At 42.0% G+C, this 16,024-nt stretch overlaps 1 protein-coding gene across 1 annotated transcript in view; it reads right to left on the bottom strand.

Moving 5' to 3' along the window:
- The window catches only part of IDNK (IDNK gluconokinase), a 45,281-nt gene extending 29,532 nt beyond the window's left edge, over positions 1 to 15,749 (bottom strand). The window contains exon 1 of the mRNA XM_029616794.1: positions 15,689 to 15,749. Within this exon, the coding sequence (XP_029472654.1) occupies positions 15,689 to 15,729 (41 nt within the window). The 5' untranslated portion in view covers positions 15,730 to 15,749. The remainder of the gene's footprint in view (positions 1 to 15,688) is intronic.
- Positions 15,750 to 16,024: the final 275 nt, after the last annotated feature.

Genomic DNA, 16,024 nt, shown 5'->3' with positions numbered 1-16,024 from the left:
TCCTTTTCCCTGGTCTGCATGCTGCTGTTGAAGTTGAAATATGGTGCTAGACATTTCTAATTCAGCTAGAAGGCACAAGAATATTATTACTGATATGCTGATTTTTTCTGTATGAAATCTTGAATGGGGCAAGACATCTAAATGCATCTAAGGTGATCTTGGTCTTCCATTTGTGGGAAGCAAATTCTTTTTTGTTTTCTTTCTGGGGAGATCTAATGCCGAGGTTTGCTTTGGGGGGGGGGAACTAGGGAGGGAGAGGAGTTACTGGTAAGTTTCATAAATATCTTATTTGTGGAACAATGTACATTCTACAGGTCACTGCACAGCATAGTATGAAAGGGAAAGTTTTTCTGTACCAGTGGAACCACTATTTGAGATCATCAAGGGACTGCAGCTCGAGTTGGGACAAGGCAGTCTCACTGTTAGTTTAAGGGACTTAGCCTTGAGAAGGACGAGTGATATATGGGCTGGGGACCCCAGTTGAGATAATAACTTGGAATGTAGCAGGTATAGGCGCTCCAATAAAGCAAGAAAAAATATCACAACTTAAAAGGTTAAAAGGGACTATCATATTTCTCTTCAAGAGACACATATGTTGGAAAAGGAACATCTAAAATTGAAGAGGAAGTGGGTATCACAGGTATTTTCCACACAAGGTTCTACTAAGAGCTGTGGGGTTGCTATTTTAATCCATAAAAATGTGTCGTTTCAAATGGAACAAGTTAAGATTGATCCTGAGGGACGATTTATATTGGGGGGGGGGGGGGGGGGGGGAGAGCTTAATGTGAAAAAGATCATTCTGGCATCAGTGTATGCTCCCAATAGTTATAATCATAAATGTTTTGCTCCTCTTATCAATAATTTACAGGGCACGGGTTCAGCTCCCATTACCTTAGATGGGGGGAGACGGGGGGGGACCTCAATTGTATTGCAGATAATGTATTGGATAGGTGGCCCAGTTTAAAAGTAGGCCCTATTAGTGAGAACAAGGGGGTCAATTTTCTATGTTCAGTGTTGAATTTATTAGATATATGGAGGATCCTTCACCCAAGCGCATTATTCCAGAGCTCACTCAATCAAATCTCGAATTGATTGTCTACTTATGTCTGAGGGGATGTTTCAACAAATAGAGTCCACGAATATTGGACCCTTAGTCATATCAGATCACTGTCCGGTTATCTGTTCATTAACACGAACCAATCCTGCTATACAATCTCTGTTTTGGCAAATGCCTGCATGGTCAACTAATGATACTGATTTCAAATCATATTTGGAAGGAAAATGGCAGGAGTTTGTTAAGCATAATCATCAACACTGCTCTACACCTATTATCTACTGGGAAACAGCGAAAGCTGTCGTAAGAGGTGAAATAATTAGTTATATATCTTCTAAATATTTTAGCGTTGCATAAGCAACTTGCTGCACATAAAGCAAATTTTAATAATTAGGGACTAACGACTAGAAAGAAAAATTCTTGTCAACTCAGAAATTATTAAATGATCACCTCCATAAAAGGGCGATGGGTTCTTTGTTTGCAGTAAAACATAAGCTATATAGGTTTAGCAACAAATCAGGTAGGCTTTTAGCCAATTTGGTGAGAGCACACAGGGGGGTCTGTGCAGGTTAAGGGTCTTAAGAACTCTAAGGGAGACATCTGTGCCAATGTGAAAGAGATAGGAAAAAATCTTTCGTGATTTCTATCTTGAGTTGTATACTGTTGATATGAACAAATCCACTGTAAGATCAGAATTTATGTCCAAGGTACAATTAACTAAATTTGGAGGAAATGTTACTGTCGAAGTTGAATAATCCAATCACTACAGGAGAGATAATGGGAATTATGAAGAAATGGAAGCACTTCAAATCTCCAGGGCCAGATGGTCTTCATGCTACATTTTACAAGGCTCTGTGTGATCATGTGCAAGAGCCTTTCAAATGTCTCTTTGATGCTATGATTCAGAAGGGAGAAATGCCAGAATCATTACGGGCATCAGTGATAGTAGTTTTACCTAAACCGGGCAAAGAACTGGACAATCACGCTTTGTATAGGCCTATTTCATTGCTAACTCTTGATTTAAAAATGTATGCAAAATAACTAGCAAATAGGTTGAAGCATTTTCTTCCAAACTTTATATCAATTGAACAATCTGGTTTTGTTCATGGCAGACAATCTAATTCCAACATTAGACAGCTACTCTTAGCTATGGAAATGAGCCTATGCAACAAAATACCAGACCCAATTGTTGTCAGCTTTTTTGCAAAGCCTTTGATAAGGTTTCCTGGTCCTTTAAGTATGTACTACAGGAGAATGGGTTTTTGGGAATTATCCTGGATGCGATAAAGGTCCTATACACCAAACCCTGGCCTATATCCAGGTCAATGGTGCATTATCGGGGGCATTTTCTTTACACAGAGGCATGAAGCAAGGATGCCTGCTATCCCATTTATTATTTATTTTGACCTTGGAGCCATTAATAAGGACAAAACAGGAAAGCTCTATTCAGGGAATCCAGATAGGGTGTCTGAACTCCAAAGTAATGTTGTTTGCAGACGATATCCTGATGACATTATCAATGGCTCAGCAGTCACTTCTGAAGGTGTTAGAGTTGTTAACTGAATTTGGGAAGTTCTTGGGGTTGAAATTGAATTTAAGTAAATCAGAGGGCCTAAACGTGACCAGGAAACTCCAAGATAAGTGGGCTTCCTTTCCATTACGGTGGGCAGGGGAGAAGATTAAATACTTAGGGGTAATAATCCACCAAGATCCTGTGCAGTGGTACAGATGCAACTTAGTAACCCTTTCAAGGGAATTCAAACAGAGAATACAAGCTTGGATGGAGTTTCCAATATCAGTTATGGGGTGAGTAGCTTTATTAAAGATGATACTGATCCCAAAATTACTAAATCTCTTGCACATGATTCCTATTGTACTCCTGAGGAAAGACATCAATTAACAATCTTTGTTCTAGATGTATATGGTAATCAAAAAAGGTGAGCTTTCTAGTGAACAAGCTAAGTTATCCTAAATTAGAAGGGATGTGGGGTTTTCTCACATAAAATACTATAATATGGCATGCAATTTTACGGTGATTTCTAACTGGTTAGGTGGCCGGAGTAGTAGCAGCTCTTTGGAATTAAAGAGACAGTTTGCCTCTCATCTTAATTTAAAATACATTTTGCATGCCCCAATAGATAAGCTCCCTACCTTGATTTCACAATCGATGCTGTTTCAAACAGCTAGAGGGGTATGGAAATTGATTAGGAATTTATTACATCTCTCCTGGGAAATATCTCCATGCTTGCCACTGACTGGTAATCCCCAGTTCTGTCCCGGAGAATCACAAGCTGTGTTTAAGTGATTAGAAACAAAGTAAAGGGGTAGATTCATTATAGTTCTTTTCGGATCTCAACACAGGAAAGTTACATTCCTTGGAATATTGCATTGAGCATTTAGGTATGAGATAAAAAAGACTATCTGGCTTATTTTCAGATACAGAGTTATTTTGTGGGCTCTTTGGGAAAATAATGCTCTAAGTATACGTCTGGTACCTTTCAAAGGCTCATGCATTTAATGAAGGTGGGAAAAATCTCAATGTCCAGGCATATAGATATATCCATTTTGTCACCAATTATTGTTTACTACAGACGTTAGCAAAGGATTTGGGCAAAGGAGATCTCTGGGGTTATTCAAGAGGATGACATTATGGCAGGGTTATTAGCTAACAAGGCTACAGAGAGTATGTCTTTGAGAAAAATGCAGTTTAAAATATCCGTAAGTTGGGTTTTTTTTTTCACCTCTAAAAGCCTATAAAGCTCATATTGCCCCATCTGATAAATGCCTGAAATGCTCTATAACCGGTGCCACATTACCGCACCGTTTGTAAGCATGTATAAAAATCTTTCATTCTCTCTTCTACACATGCTGTGTGGGGGTTCGCACAATTCTGGAGTAGGACTAGAGGGGTGGGCTGCGGAGGGGAAAATTGGGAATTAAATGTAATTTCAAGGAAAATGCTTAATTGTGGTTTTGTTGCACTTCTTTTGAATATGCCAACAAAAATACTTAAAAAAAAAAAAAAAAAAAAGTTATAATGGCTGCCTCCCCCTCCTCAAGCCCCTGGAGCTCCTCCAGTTAACGAGAGCCTTCCGCAACCTTCCAGCTGACAGACTTCCTAGCAGAATAGGGTAGAAGCTCAATGCCTGCCTACATTAACAAGCAAAGTACCCAGGGCAGTGAGAGTCATCACAGCGACCCAGGTTGTTGGCAGCTCCTTTACTTCTAGAGCACTGCTATTACTATGTGCAACCACTCTCAGGAACTAATTTTAACCTGCTAAAAAGGTAAGCCTTCGACAGGCATAACATGCCAAGCATACAAACGAAAGGCAAAACAAATGGGGTTACCAAATGAAGGGTCCAATGATGGACCATAACCCCTGGTAGCTTTCCATTTACATTTCATTCTCCTTACTTTTCCGTCACTTTAAATAGTTTCCTTTAGCTTCTTCATGACTTATTTTTGTCAGGGATTTTGCAATATGTATGTTGCTGGGAGTTTTCTACCATCTGTGGATCTTTAATTACTTCTCACACTGTCAGTTTTTGTAAAAGAGAAAAAAAAATGTAATAACTTAAAGATTCTGTGCTGTTAAAATTGCACCTTCTTCAAATACTTTTGGGAGAGGAAAAAAAAACAAAAAACCAGCCTTAGATAAAAATACTACAAAATAATAATACTGTCATCAAAAGCATTTAGATGTTCCTTCACAGCTTTAGACATTAATATGATTTTCTCACTCTTTTCTAAAATTTGCCAAAACAAAATTGCAGTTCTGGTTAGACTTGAAAGGTGAAAAGACAGGGTCAAACAAAAGGGTGATGTTTTAAAAAGTTCTTTTTAAAAGCATTTCACCCCAGCTAACTATGACTCAAGCACAGCACTGCAGCGCGGGAGACCCGTTTTGAGTCCTGTCTGTCAGGGCTTCAGCAGGCCACAGTAAATAAAATAATCACACTGACTGGATCTTAAAAAATAAGAATGCCTCTATTAGTACTGAAGGGTTATCATATACCTTCGAAAGACAGTCGCACTCGACATTGACCCATAAAAACAATCATATGCGCCTTGTTATAAATGCATCTAATCTTTTTGTGATGAGAACAGAAGACTCTATAGGGCATCAGATTATTTTTTATGGGCCAGTGGGATGTGTGACTGCATCAAGAATATACTGTAGTACATCACTAATTTAGATTTTTTTTTGTTTTGTGTGATTCAGCCATTGTGATGATTACATTTGGTTGGGCCTCCTTCCGCCATTGTTACACAGAAAACAAATCTTGATCCGAGGGACTGGCAAGGGAGGGAAAAATGAATGGTTGTGCACAGGCAACCACAAAGGGTTCCAAAGCAGCACCCATTTCCAACAAAGAAGCTGAATCTTCCCAGGGAAGTGCAGAAAAGGAGTACGAGTGAATGAAGGCCAAAAAATGTGCGATTTTATAGTAAAAATATAACTGGGAGCAGACAGTCTACAATTTGTAACCTAGCGGGGAGCAAGTATTCCAGACCTAAGAACATGCCATACTGGGTCAGACCAAGGGTCCATCAAGTCCAGCATCCTGTTTCCAACAGTGGCCAATCCAAGTCATAGGTACCTGGCAAGTACCCAAACATTAGATAAATCACAAGCTACTATTGTTTATTAAATTACTGTAATAGTTTATGGATTTTTCTTCCAGGAACTTATCCAAACCTTTTTTAAACCCAGTTATACCAACTGCTGTAACCACATCCTCTGGCAATGAATTCCAGAGCTCAAGTATGTGCTAAGTGAAAAAGAATTTTCTTTGATTTGTTTTAAATGAGCTACTTGCTAACTTCAAGGAGTGCTCCCTGGTCCTTCTATTATCTGAGAGAGTAAATAACCAACTTACTTTAACCTGTTCAAGTCCTTTCATGATTTAGTAGACTTCTATCATACCCCCCCCCCCTCCCCCATCTCTTCTCTTCCTCAGAGGGCAGCTTTCCATGTCCCTTATTTTGGTTACCCTTCTCTGCAATTTCTCCAGTGCAGCTATATCCTTTTTGAAATGCGGTGACCAGAATTGCACACAGTATTCAAGGTGCGGTCTCACCATGGAGCAATACAGAGGCATTATGACATCCTCTGTTTTATTAACCAATCCCTTCCTAATAATTCCTAACACTGTTCGCTTTTTTGATTGCCACAGCACACTGAGCCGACAATTTCAATGTATTATCCACTATGACGACTAGATCTATTTCCTGGGTGGTAACTCCTAAGACAGAACCTAATATTGTGTAACCACAGCAAGAGTTATTTTTCCTTATATGCATCACTTTGGACTTGTCCAAGTTAAATTTCATCTGCCATTTGGAAGCCTAATCTTCCAGTCTTGCAAGGTCCTTCTGCAATTCATCACAATCCACTTGAGATTTAACTATTCTGCATAATTGTCTTATCTGCAAATTTGATCATTTCACTCATCGTACCCCTTTCCTGATCATTTATAAATATATTAAAAAGCACCATTCCAAGTACAGATCCCCGAGGCACTCCACTGTTTACCTTTTTCCCCACTGTGAAAATTGACCATTTAATCCTACTCTGTTTCTTGTCTTTTAACCAGTTTGCAATCCACAAAAGGACATCACCTTCTATCCCATGACTTTTTAGTTTTCTTAGAAGCCTCTCATGCGGGACTTTGCCTTCTGAAAATCCAAATACACATCTACCGGTCCACCTTTGTCCAAATGTTTATTCACCCCTTCAAAAAAATGTAGGAGATTTGTGAGGCACGACTTCCCTTGGGTAAATCCATGTTGGCTGTGTCCCATCAAACCTTGTTTATCTATGTTTTGTGATTTTATTCTTTATAACCGTTTCCATGATTTTGCCCGGCACTGAAGTCAGGCTCACCAGTCTATAGTTTCCCAGATCACCCCTGGATCCCTTTTTAAATATAGGGGTTACACTGGCCATCTTCCAATCTTCAGGTATATCGGATGATTCTAATGATACGTTACAAATTAATTGAAATAGGTCTGAAATTTAATTTTTTAGTTCTTTCAGAACCCTGGGGTGTATACCATCTGGTCCAGGTAATTTACTACTCTTCAGTTTGTCAATCAGGCCTGCCACAACTTCCAGGTTCACCGTGATTTGGTTCAGTAGATCTGAATCATTACCCATGAAAACCTTCTCCGGAACGGGTACCTCTCCAACGTCCTTTTTAGTAAACACCGCAGTAAAGAAATCATTTAATCTTTCCGCAATGGCCTTATCTTCTCTAAGTGCCCCTTTAACCCCTTGATCATCCAACAGTCCAACTGATTCGCTCACAGGCCTTGTGCTTCGGATATATTTTAAAAAGTTTTTATTGTGAGTTTTTCCCTCTATGGCCTTCTTTTCAAATTCTCTCTTAGCCTGTTGCAATGGAGAAGGTACAGAGAAGGGTGACCAAAAAGATAAAGGGGATGGAACTGCTCCCCTATGAGGAAAGAAAAGAGGTTAGGACTTTTCTGCTTGGAGAAGAGATGGCTGAGGGGGGATATGATAGAGGTCTTTAAAATCATGAGAGGTCTAGAATGGGTAAATATGAATTGGTTATTTACTCTTTCAGATAATAGAAGGACTAGGGGGCACTCAATTTAGTTAGCATGTAGCATATTTAAAACTAATTTAATTCTTTTGCACTCAATGCACAATTAACTCTGGAATTTGTTGCCAGGAGTGTAGCTGGGTTTAAAAATGGTTTGGATAAGTTCTTGGAGGAGAAGGCCATTACCTGCTATTAATTAAGTTGACTTAGAAAATAGCCACTGCTATTACTAGCAACAGTAACATGGGATATACTTAGTTTTTAGGTACTTGTCAGGTACTGGTAGCCTGGATTGGCCACTGTTGGAAACAGGATGCTGGGCTTGATGGACCCTTGATCTGACCCAGTACGGCAATTTCTTATGTTCTTATCAATGTCTTAAGTTTAACTTACCAATGCTTATGCTATATCCTATTTTCTTTTGATGGAACCTTCTTCCAATTTTTGAATGAAGATCTTTTGACTAAAATAACCTCTTTCACCTCACCTTTTAACCATGCCGGTAATCATTTTGCCTTCCTTCCATCTTTCTTAATGCGTGGTATACACCTGGGCTGTGCTTCTAGGATTTTTTATTTTTTTTTAACAATGTCCACACCTGTTGCACACTTTTTACCTTTGTAACTGTACCTTTCAGTTTTTTTCTATTTTTTTCATTTCAAAGTTTCCCTTTTGAAAGATTACTGCTAGAGCCGTGGACTTACTTACTGTCCCCCTTCCAATCATTAATTCAAATTTGATCATATTATGATCACTATTGCCAAACGGCCCTACCACTGTTACCTCTCTCATCAAATTGTGCTTTCCACCGAGAATAAGATCTAAAATAGCTCCCTCTCTCATTGGTTCTTGAATCAATTGCTCCATGAAGCAGTCATTTATTCCATCCAGGAACTTTATCTTTCTAGCATGCCCTGATGTTTCACTTACCCAGTCAATATCAGGGTAATTGACATCTTAAAAAAAAAGGGGAACCTAGAAAAATACATTCATCAAATATGCCTAAATGAAGGTTTCAGCAAGCCAGATGTATATATGAAACAAAACCAACCGGTCTTCTCAATCAATCATTCACCTTCATTCAAAAAACATTTTATTCAAAAATATTTTTTAAATCCAATTTTTTAAAAAGAAAAAAATGTTGTGAATAAAATGTTTTTTGAATGAAGGTTATGATTGAGAAGACCGGTTGGTTTTGTTTCATATATACGTCTGGCTTGCTGACACCTTCATTTAGGCATATTTGATGAATGTATTTTTCTAGGTTCCCCTTTTTTTGTGATTGATTTCTTTATCCTCTTGGGTAACCTTTGGAATCTTTTTTGAATGAAGGTAATTGACATCTCACATTATTACTGCACTACCAGTTTGGTTAGCTTCCCTAATTTCTCTTAGCATTTCACTGTCCATCTCACCATCTTGGCCAGGTGGTTGGTAGTATACTCCTATCACTATTCTCTTCCCCAGCACATAAGGGAATTCTACCCGTAAAGACTGAATTGTGCTTTCTGTCTCATGCAGGATCTTTATCCTGTTGGACTCTATGCTATCCCGGACATAAAGCACCACACCGCCTCCCAGGTGCTCCTCTCTGTCATTGCGATATAATTTGTACCCCAGTATAGCACTGTCCCATTGGTTATCCTCTTTCCACCATGTCTCTGAGATGTGAATTACGTCTATGTCATCATTCACTGCTATACGTGCTAATTCTCCCATCTTACTTCTTAGACTTCTAGCATTAGCATACAAACATTTCAGGGTGTGTTTTTTGTTTGTATTTTCATTCTGCTTTTCAGTTGACAGGGATAAAATGGAATCTTTTAGCTCAGCTTTTCATTTCCCAGGCATGGCAGACAAGGGATGGCTCATCTATTCAGTATCATAGCTTAGGAAGGGCGAGGGAGAGGTTGGGCCTGGCAGTTTCCTTTTGCTCCTTTTGGCTTTGAGCTCACTCTGAACTGGACCCTATAGTGCCATGAAACTTCATGCCCAGCTGCCCAGTGTACCAATTTATAGTGATGGAAAAATGACTTATAAAGAGGTTAGAATATTTGCATTTAACCTTGCATATGATCCTGAAAATGAAGATATTACAATTTTCTTTGCTTTTTATCTATCCCACGGCGTTAATTTTGATGAGGCTTTTTCTGACTAACCTTTAAGCTAATCATGGTTAAAAAAAACAAACAACTAAAACAAACAATATTTTGGTTTTACTCAAAATATTGATCCAGGTCTCGTGAAGCAGGTTAGCTGGGAACTCTGGTATAATAAATATTCAAAGCCATCTCACAGCACAGGTTGGCCACCTCAAGCTCTTCTGTGTATCAGCAGACATGGGGAGGGCAATTTTATAGACATTTACCTGGATAAAATGGCTTGACTGAAAGCTAGCCTCTCCATATGCAAGCATTTAAAAAAAAAAAAAAAAAAAGGAGAGAGACATTCCTATTGGTGTGTTTTAGTCAGCAGAGTAAAATAGTACACATACTGGTGATCTTTCACAGTATGCATCCTATTTTGCCCAATTTTGCCACCTGCACATACAGCAATCACAAAGTTTACAGAAGCTATTTTTTCATAGGGCAACAGAGTTGAAAATATGCATGCACATTAAAAGTGCAACTATATAGACTACTTGAAAATTGCTCCCTTAAAGTCTGTCTAGGACAGTGGTTTCCAATCTGGAGTCCACGAGACCATCCCAAAGGATCTGCTAGAAGGGATGCAAGGAAGTTAATCTGGGCTGCTGCTGTCCGTGATTAGTTGAGCTGTTGCAACAAGCCAGAAGAGTGGGGCCTATTGCTGCCCTGAAAGCTTCACCCCAATTTGCTGCAGAGCAGGAAGGGGACAGAGAGGGGGGCCATTCGCACCCATCAGAAACTGTAAACTGGGGAAGAGAGGCTCATAAACCCTACGGCTGCCTTATGAGAATGTGAGGAAGAGAGGGGTTGATTGTGGCTGTCAGAATGCAGGAGGTATCAGAATGATCGCAGAGATGTGAAGCATTTCCTACTACTGCCACATGCTCTGCGCCACTGGCCTAACAGAGATCGGAGGGGACAGCTGCACCAAATGGTGTGCAGAAATGCTCAAAGGAAGAAATGGGACTGGGGTTGACAGTATAAGGGGAAATAGTGGAGAAGGAATAAGACAGGAGTGAAGGAAGAAAAGGAGGATGAAGAGAAAGACAGGAATCCATGATTAACCTGGTTAAGGGGAATGAGAGTGGTTCGCTGCTTACCAGGAGAGGAGAGGATCCCCAGGAATCATGCTGGACCAGAGATAGAGAGATCAAGAGGGAGGGATAGAGGACTACTAGGGTCCAAGAGGTTAGGGAGACATGACTGCCAGCAATCAAGGAGGAGGGAGGAAGAGACAACCAACAGGTGTGGATAGGACATTAAACAAAAGTTATTTAGGGAATATACAGACATGCAGATTCATAAGACTTCTTCTCTTTAAAAAGCAGACTAGTTTGCTTTTTCTAAAGCTTAACTTATTTTATGACTATCATTTTCTGTGTGCTTGTAAGAATCATAAAAGAAAAAGCATAAAAGAAGCAGGCTAAAAGGGGGATCAATGTTCAGGGAGGGCAAGTTTTTAACTTTTTATATAAGTAAACACCTGATAACCCTCATGAAAAGACCCTTTGAAAATTACTAATTTCTGCCACCAAGGGTAAACATACCTACACTGTGAACAGCATGCTGCCTTCCCTGCAGGGAAAATAAGAGCATGGCTAGGCTGAGAGAGGGAAAGTACATGCACAGAATTAGTTTTGAAATCCTTGTATGTACTTTCATGCACATACTCTGCACCGACTTCAAAGCAGGTGCAAAGTACATAGGTACAAAAGGACTGGTTTCCCCCAGCAGCCTGAGTTTTCAAAAGGAAGCTCTGCGGGCAGGTCAACAGGTGCTGATTTTCTGCCAAGTCACCAACCTGGAACTTTTTTTTTTGTTTTTTTAACTTGCTTCCTTTTCCCCATTGCAGCTGGATTGGAATACAGAGGCCATTGTTGGCCTCAACTTTAAAGAGGCAGTTACGCCCATAGGGCTGGATTTTCAAAAGGCCCGGTGATGTGCATAAAACCCTGAGAAGCTTGTAAGTCCCGGGGCTTGCAAAAAGGGGCGGGGCGGTCCGGGGGTCAGAGGGTCCCGGCACAACGGCCATTTGCCCCTGCGCACAGGGGCAGGGAAGGGGGGGGGGGGGGTAGGGAACAGGGGAAGGCAGCACAGCTTGGCGTGCACAAGGAGGTGCACAATTGTGCACGCCGACCCCGATTTTATAACATGTGCGTGCATGTTATAAAATTGCGTGCGCACATGGACGCATTCGCACTGATTTGAAAATCTACCCGAGTGTATCGTGGTGCACAGGCACCATTAACTGAGAAAAGAGGTGTGCTGTGCCACACCAAAAACTCTCCAGGCTTCCCCAATCCAAACATCAAAACCGCACAATTCTCAGTGGAGGCTGGCACCATTTCACTGTATGGCTGTGCAAACAAACCGGCAATGGCTGCCTCAGACATCACTATGATGTTTGTCTCATGATCAACCGGCATCAATTTTAAGGAACCTTCTCAGAGCAGAAGGCAAGTGGGCATCCTTCCTATTCCTTTTTCTAACCAAGCCCCTATGGATGGGGTTGAGTGGGGGCCAGGGTGGCTCCCAGCACAGGCACTTTTTTCAGGGTGGGGCCCACCACTGGTGCACCCCCAACTTTGTCAGTCACCTTATGCTCCTGCAACCTTCCATTATCAGGGCAATTTTTAAATAGCTTTGAAAATTGCCCTTCTTACATAGTTAGTTTAGTTCAAAGTTTTATACATTATAAATGATTCTGGAATGCATCTCATTATTTCTTTTGGCCGACCGTCGGCCCCTATGACATAGTGAGGGCAAAGGTAGCGCCGGCACCATTTTGAATACTGGCAATACGGCCGGAGTGCAGGAGGTCGCTCCCGGACCCCCGCTGGACTTTTGGCAAGTCTTGTGGAGGTCAGGAGACCCCCCATGCTGGCCAAAAGTCCCTGGGGGTCCAGCGGGGGTCCGGGAGCGATCTCCTGCACGCGGGCCGTATTGCCAATATTCAAAATGGTGCCGGCACTACCTTTGCCCTGTCACAAGGTAAGGGCAAAGGGCCATCGGCGCCATTTTTTTTAGCGCAGCTGATAGTGTGGGAACGGGAGATCGCTGCCCTCGGCCCCCCTGGACCACCAGGTATGTGTAAAAAGTTTTTGGGGGGGGGGTTGGGAGAGTGGGGGAGGCTAAGGGGGTAATTTTAAAGGGTTGGGTGGGGTTTTTTTTTTATCGGGCCATCGGCACCATTTATATTAGTGGCAGCCAAAATGGCGCCGATGGCCCGAGAGCGGGAGATCGTGCCAGGACCCCCCCACTGGACCACCAGGTAATTTAAAACATGTTGGGGGGGTTCGGGAGGGTGGGGGATTTGTTTTAAAGGGTCGGGGTGGGTTTTAGGGTTGTTTTGGTGTGCCGGTTTTCCCCCTCCCCCGATTTACGATTTTTCACGATAAATCGGGGGAATTTCTATTGTATCGCGACTAACGATTTTTGACGATTTAAAATATATCTGATGATTTTTTTAACGATTCACATCCCATATATATATATATATATATATATATATATATATATATATATAATGATCCTTGTGGATGATGATCCACAAGGACATCCACAACATCGCCCCTCTCAAGCTCAGTAGTCAACTCCGTCCACACACCTCAGACAGACCAGTCAGGAGAGCGTACAAAGGCTCCCTGTACACCCCACCGGCCAAATCTTCGCTAAGAAAACGAGCATTTTCAACAGCAGGACCCACTCTATGGAATTCTCTTCCACCAGACTTACGACAAGAACCTAGTCACCAAACCTTCAAAAAAAACCTGAAGACGTGGCTCTTCATGCAAGCCGTCCCGGAAACTCAAACTCACTCCGACGCATCTCGAAGGACATGGACTAAGACACGAGGATAAATGCTTCACACTCCACTCTCGACACAATCCCCGTGGCCATCAGGGGAGCCCCCCCTTTTTTCCTCTGGGCTGTAGTCTTTTACAATATCACAGCAACAACATCCCATAGTTACCTCGCTTTTGGTTCATAAAGTCTCCTTTTCTTCATGTACCCTACCTATGTTCCCATTGTTATGATACTCTAATATTTTATTTAACAGCAGGTTATATTATATTAAATTGTTCTGATACTCTAATATTATATTCTATTAATTGTTCTGATACTCTAATATTTTATTTATCAGCAGGTTATATTTATTTATTTTTTATTTATTTATTTATTTAAGGTTTTTATATACCGGCAATCATGACAACATATCTTGCTGGTTTACATAAAACAGGGGTGCAGTATATACATCAAACTGGAACTGTGTGTCAGAAGGTGCAGTTACATATAACAGGGGTAGCAGAACTGGGAGAAGGAGGAAGAGAAAGGATAGAATAGTAGCGGTTAAACAATATACAAATTAAGTGCTATATACAATGCATGGTTGAAGGCTGATAGTTTTGAGGAGGTGATAGTGGGGTCGTTAGATTGTGTCCGGGAACGCTTGCTTGAAAAGCCAAGTCTTAAGTTTGTTTCTAAAAGTTAGGAGGCAGGGCTCCTGTCTGAGATCTGAAGGAATGGAGTTCCAAATGAGGGGACCAGCTGTGGAAGTGGCACGATCTCTTAGGGTAGCGTGTCTGGTCGTTTTCGCAGGGGGTGCTAGGAGTGTACAAATTGTTCCAATGTTCTAACGTTTTTATGTTCTATGTAATCGCCTTTCGCAACAGTTCTGTTACACTGTAAACCGGTATGATCTGTATACTTTACAGGAATATCGGTATATAAGAATTCAAAATAAATAAAATAAATAAATATATAAAATAAAAATCCAACATGTAAGGAAAGATTCTGCCTAATGTTACTCTATGGCTCGCCCACCCTTATTCTCCCAGTAGGAAGAAAAAAATTGTTATGGTGCATTCTCTGAGAACTCAAATTTAGAAAAAGAAAGCAAGATCCCCTTACCTCCCTTACTGCCATGTTCTGGGTCAGTATTTCTCCACTCTTTTCAGTCAAGAATCCTCTGACATTTGACTAACTCTACTGGGCAGCCACAGCTGGTGTGCGACACACTGGGGCCCAAGACAGAAACAAAGGAGTGAGCCTGGCCAATGCCCCGAAGTTCTGCCTCTATGACAATACTTAATATTGCCAAAGGAGCCACTCGTGGCACTGGGGCCTCAGGCAATTGTCCTGATTGGCCCCTCTTTCCTAGCCCTGTAGATATTTTACTTTTCCCAGGCTGTCTAGACACTCACCAGCAGCAGAAATACACTCAGCAAACCTAGGAACTCTTGTGTTTTACTCATCCTGAGAATGGCATGGGAGGAAAAAAAAAAAAGTTTGCCTCAAAGTTTTCTAACACACACATTACTGCACCTAAACCATCCGGTAGGCAAGAGATCTCCCTCCAGGCTGGTTCCACCCCCACCAATTTAAGTGAACCCTAGACTGCCGCAAAATCTTTTGCCGTACTGTGGGTGGGTTTATTTTTATTCCCTTGTTGATACTTTATTTTCCCTACACCTAAGGTGCGATTTCTGCATTTCCTCCTTCATGTTTACCCATCCTCCCCCGGGTAGGTGTGTGCCTTTTCTCATAGTTGGGTTCCACTATTTGGTGCACTACCCTGCACGCGTCCTGTGCTTGACCAGCAGAGCCGGGGCCTCCATCGGCACAGAGCTGCTCTTCCAGTGAGGGAGAAAGACGCTTCTTCCCTCAAGGAAGCCCAGCTGAGGAAGGCTGGTAAGGCGTGCAGCAGGCACGAGAGGGTGGTGCTTCTCTTTCCCCGGGAGCAGCTCTCGCAGCTAACAAACCCCGGCGCTTGCAGCCGGGCAGAGGGGTGCAAAGCTTAACCGAGAGAGCTTCTCCTCCCTCGCCTGCCCCAAGCAAAGGTCGCTGATCGGACGCGTCCGGAACCACCCCGCCCCAGTTTAGGAAGGAGAAACGGCGGCTGCCCCGATACCTACTTCCCCGAGCCGCTCACCCCCATTACCACCACCAGCACCATGGCGGCCGCTCGCTGCCCAGTCGGCCCCAGGCCCCACCCCCTTCTCCCGCGTGACGTAACAGGCCAGAGGGGGAGGCGCACGCCGAGCAAGTTGCTGGGCTACTTTAAGCCTTTCAATTTTCTTTTGCAGTGCGGGTGGGGGGTTTTTTTTGGCGAGGGCTCGCGGTTTGTTTTCTTATTTTTGGATTGGCATTTTTTTCACCAATGCGGAATCTGCGGGGCCGTTTTTCGGCTGCAACTGGGCTTGCTGCGGGAGTACCATTAAGTTATCGGGCAACTTTTTTTTATATGTCTA

Source organism: Rhinatrema bivittatum, chromosome 1 (assembly GCF_901001135.1).
Source record: "Rhinatrema bivittatum chromosome 1, aRhiBiv1.1, whole genome shotgun sequence".
In the NCBI taxonomy this organism is placed as follows: domain Eukaryota; kingdom Metazoa; phylum Chordata; class Amphibia; order Gymnophiona; family Rhinatrematidae; genus Rhinatrema; species Rhinatrema bivittatum.
Note: the sequence above shows the minus strand (reverse complement) of the source record. Positions and strands in the feature narration are given on the sequence as shown.